This window comes from Manacus vitellinus, unplaced genomic scaffold (assembly GCF_001715985.3).
Source record: "Manacus vitellinus isolate BGI_N305 unplaced genomic scaffold, ASM171598v3 scaffold_92_pilon, whole genome shotgun sequence".
Taxonomy (NCBI): Eukaryota; Metazoa; Chordata; class Aves; order Passeriformes; family Pipridae; genus Manacus; species Manacus vitellinus.
The window spans coordinates 370440-371809 of NW_021940877.1; the positions used below are offsets into that span (position 1 = coordinate 370440).

A 1370-nucleotide genomic window follows, 5' to 3' on the forward strand; every position below is an offset into this window, starting at 1 on the left:
GCAGTATATGGGGTATTTTGGGGGTGTATGGAACTGTATGGCGTGTCCCAGAGGTGTATAGTTGATATATGGGGCTTCCCATGTATTGGGTTTGGAGTGAAGGGGGAGTGTCACAGGATGGGGGATCCTGTGTATGGGGGGCATTTTGTGGGTGTATGGGGCTGTTTGGGTATTTTGAGGTCGTATGGGGGATATATGGGGTATCCCATATATTGGGTTTGGGGTGAATGGAGGGTGTCAGAAAGTGGGGGATCCTGTATATGGGGCAGTATATGGGGTATTTTGGGGGTCTGCAGCGCTGTATGGGGCATCCTGGGGGTGTAGGGGGTGGTATATGTGAAGCACCCCATATTCCCCCATGGAACGCCCCATGTCCCACTTGTGGGGCCAGGGAGGGCATGGTGTCCCCGTTGTGAGGTCAGGGAGGGCACAGTGTCCCCGTTCTGGGTCTGGGGAGGGCACAGTGTCCCCCCGTGTGTCTCCAGCGCCGTGTCCCCACAGAGGAGGCCCGGCAGAGCGCAGATGGGGGGCCGGTGTTCCAGACGGTCCTGGTGCGGATGGGCGGCCTCTTCATCCTCCTCCTCACCGTGGGCCGGTGGAGCGACATCCTGCACGTGCTGGTGTCGCTGCTGGGGGAGCTGTGGTGCCTGCTCCACGCCGGGGTGCTGCTGCGGGCCTGCCGGGGGCAGGTGAGCCGGGGGCACCTCCCGGGGCCACCACGGCGGTGTGAGGGGTGGGGAGGAGCCCCGGGGCCACGGGAGGGGCATTCCTGCTTCTCTTCTTCCTTCTCCCTCAGGATTCCATCCCGCAGCCTCACTGGGACAGACAGCCGGGATCCGGATCAAAGGAAACATCTGGATGAGCAGTGGGGTGTGACCAGACAGCAGAGACTCCGGGGTGGCTTTGCCTGGCACCCCCAAATCCTCCCCGTGGGGACTAAGGAAAAAGGGCTTCCAGAAGGTGCCCGACCCCGTCCCATGGGATAGAGGAGGTCGGGGGGGAAGACTCATGTGGCCCCTGGTTTTTGGGGACCCCGTGAGGTTGCAGCACTGCTGGAGTTTGTTCCCTGGTCCCACTGGGATCGCGGGATGCTGATGGATGTCGCACCCTCACTGGCTGCGGGGCCACACTGTCACAGCGGAGGGGCTCCAGGGGGGCTCCAAATCTTGGAAAATAAAGTTTTTTCCAGCAAAATCCGTGGGCAGAGCAAGGTGGGGTCCTGTTGTGCCAGAGGGGGGCTCAGGGATGGCCACGGTGCAGCTTTTTGGAGGAGGTGGGTGGTGCAGTTCCTCCTGGAAAGGGAAACTGAGGCACAGAGTGGGGGGTCACCCTCTGACAGGGAGGTGCCCTCGTGTCTTAGTTTCCTCACC

At 61.5% G+C, this 1370-nt stretch overlaps 1 protein-coding gene across 1 annotated transcript in view; it reads left to right on the forward strand.

Moving 5' to 3' along the window:
* TMEM82 (transmembrane protein 82) overlaps positions 1–1164 on the forward strand; it is a 3358-nt gene extending 2194 nt beyond the window's left edge. Inside the window, exons 4-5 of the mRNA XM_029965225.1 lie at positions 423–689; positions 797–1164. Coding sequence (XP_029821085.1) covers positions 423–689; positions 797–862 — 333 coding nt within the window. The 3' untranslated portion in view covers positions 863–1164. The remainder of the gene's footprint in view (positions 1–422; positions 690–796) is intronic.
* The last annotated feature ends 206 nt before the right edge of the window (positions 1165–1370 follow it).